Source organism: Hydra vulgaris, chromosome 15 (genome assembly GCF_038396675.1).
Source record: "Hydra vulgaris chromosome 15, alternate assembly HydraT2T_AEP".
Taxonomy (NCBI): Eukaryota; Metazoa; Cnidaria; class Hydrozoa; order Anthoathecata; family Hydridae; genus Hydra; species Hydra vulgaris.
This window is the reverse complement of record NC_088934.1, coordinates 15,152,501-15,153,956: the sequence shown is the minus strand read 5'-3', so window position 1 is coordinate 15,153,956 and position 1,456 is coordinate 15,152,501. Positions and strand designations below refer to the sequence as shown.

At 26.9% G+C, this 1,456-nt stretch overlaps 1 protein-coding gene across 2 annotated transcripts in view; it reads right to left on the bottom strand.

Annotated features, from left to right (window-relative positions):
* Positions 1-500: 500 nt before the first annotated feature.
* LOC136091351 (uncharacterized) overlaps positions 501-1,456 on the bottom strand; it is a 2,956-nt gene continuing 2,000 nt past the window's right edge. For both annotated transcript variants that reach the window (XM_065818819.1, XM_065818820.1), the window contains one exon: positions 501-1,456. This exon is cut by the window's right edge and continues 117 nt beyond it. In XM_065818819.1, the coding sequence (XP_065674891.1) occupies positions 837-1,456 (620 nt within the window). In that variant the 3' untranslated portion in view covers positions 501-836.

Sequence of the window (1,456 nt, the reverse complement as noted above, 5' to 3'; positions counted from 1 at the left end):
ATTGATAAAATCTGTTAATTGGATAGAATAGGCTATCAGAAGATGTCAGAAATATTCACTAAATGATTGAACTCAGAACATTTCATTTAAGAAATTTAACACAGTCTTTCAAACATTTATTTTACTAATTAGTACCCTGCAGCAGTTTACAGGTACTACACAGAACAACTAATTCCAAGTCCGGTTTTAACACCAGTTATTTTAAAATCTTCAGAAAAGAAGATTTTAAAATAACCGGACTTGTTTTGTTTTTTTAACTTTGACGATCTAAGTCTGATTAAAATTTTTCTCAAATAAAGTCACTAAACCTTTTTTTGCTCAAAAGTAAAATTAATTTATTAAAATTTAGCTAAGTTCAATATCCATCACGTTTATCCGAAAATCGAAGATATTATCTAATTCGATGTCATAAAATAGCACAAATCTACTAAAACATTTCACAAATTATATGTTTTAGTTGCTTCTTAGTGAATAATTTTGAAAAGCAATAAGTAGCTGCATATCTAACATGAAACAGTCGTATAAAATATAAAGAAAATATCTTATAAATATACATTTAATAATAATTCAATAAATATTGAGACGAACGTCAACGTTCCTCAAAAGAAAAAAAAAAAGAAAAAATTAAAATGATTTGTTGAGCCTTAATACACACACACAGACACACACAACAACAACAATAAACAATCTCAATAATTTAAAAATTTAACATTTTATTAAAATTGAATTTTTATGTCCACAAAAAAAATATCAACAAACAAATCCAATTTAAAATAAGAAAGAAAAATAATACTCAATATATACATATACATTACTATTTACAAGTCATTTTTGTATTAACATGTTTTATGATGTCTTGAAAGTTTGGCTTTTTTGATTGCATTTTTAAGATGATTATATTTACTTTCAATAATGTTCTTTTCTATAGTAACTTGTTTGAGGAGGTTTTTGAGATGTTCATTCTCCTCCATAACTGTTCTCTGAGAATATAACCTTCTCTCACGGCATGTCTGAGCATAGCCTCTATTTTTTAGCAATCTTCTTCTAGCTTTAAGTTTTAACTTTTCATCTTTGGGTAGATTTTTTAATTTCAAATTAAGCTGACGTACTGGCATTACCATTAAGTCATTATCACTAATTGTGCTGCTTTTTTCATCATAAAAATCTTCTAACTCGGGTTGGTTAAGAATACTTTCCATAAGAATACTTTCGGTATCATCTTCCTCTTCGTCAAATTTTGCTGAGCTAGGTGTCTCTGGATTTATAATATTAACAGTTGGAATACATTCTGAGTGGTCTTTTTTATCTGAAGGTGGAAAATTGTGAAAATCACTATTATTTAGAAGCATTTCTAAAAATATTGATTGCTGAGATTCTAAATCAAATTCAGGAAGATTAATATTTCTTATATCTGGAAAACTTGTAACATTTTCCGGAAAAATAAATGTTTGATGAT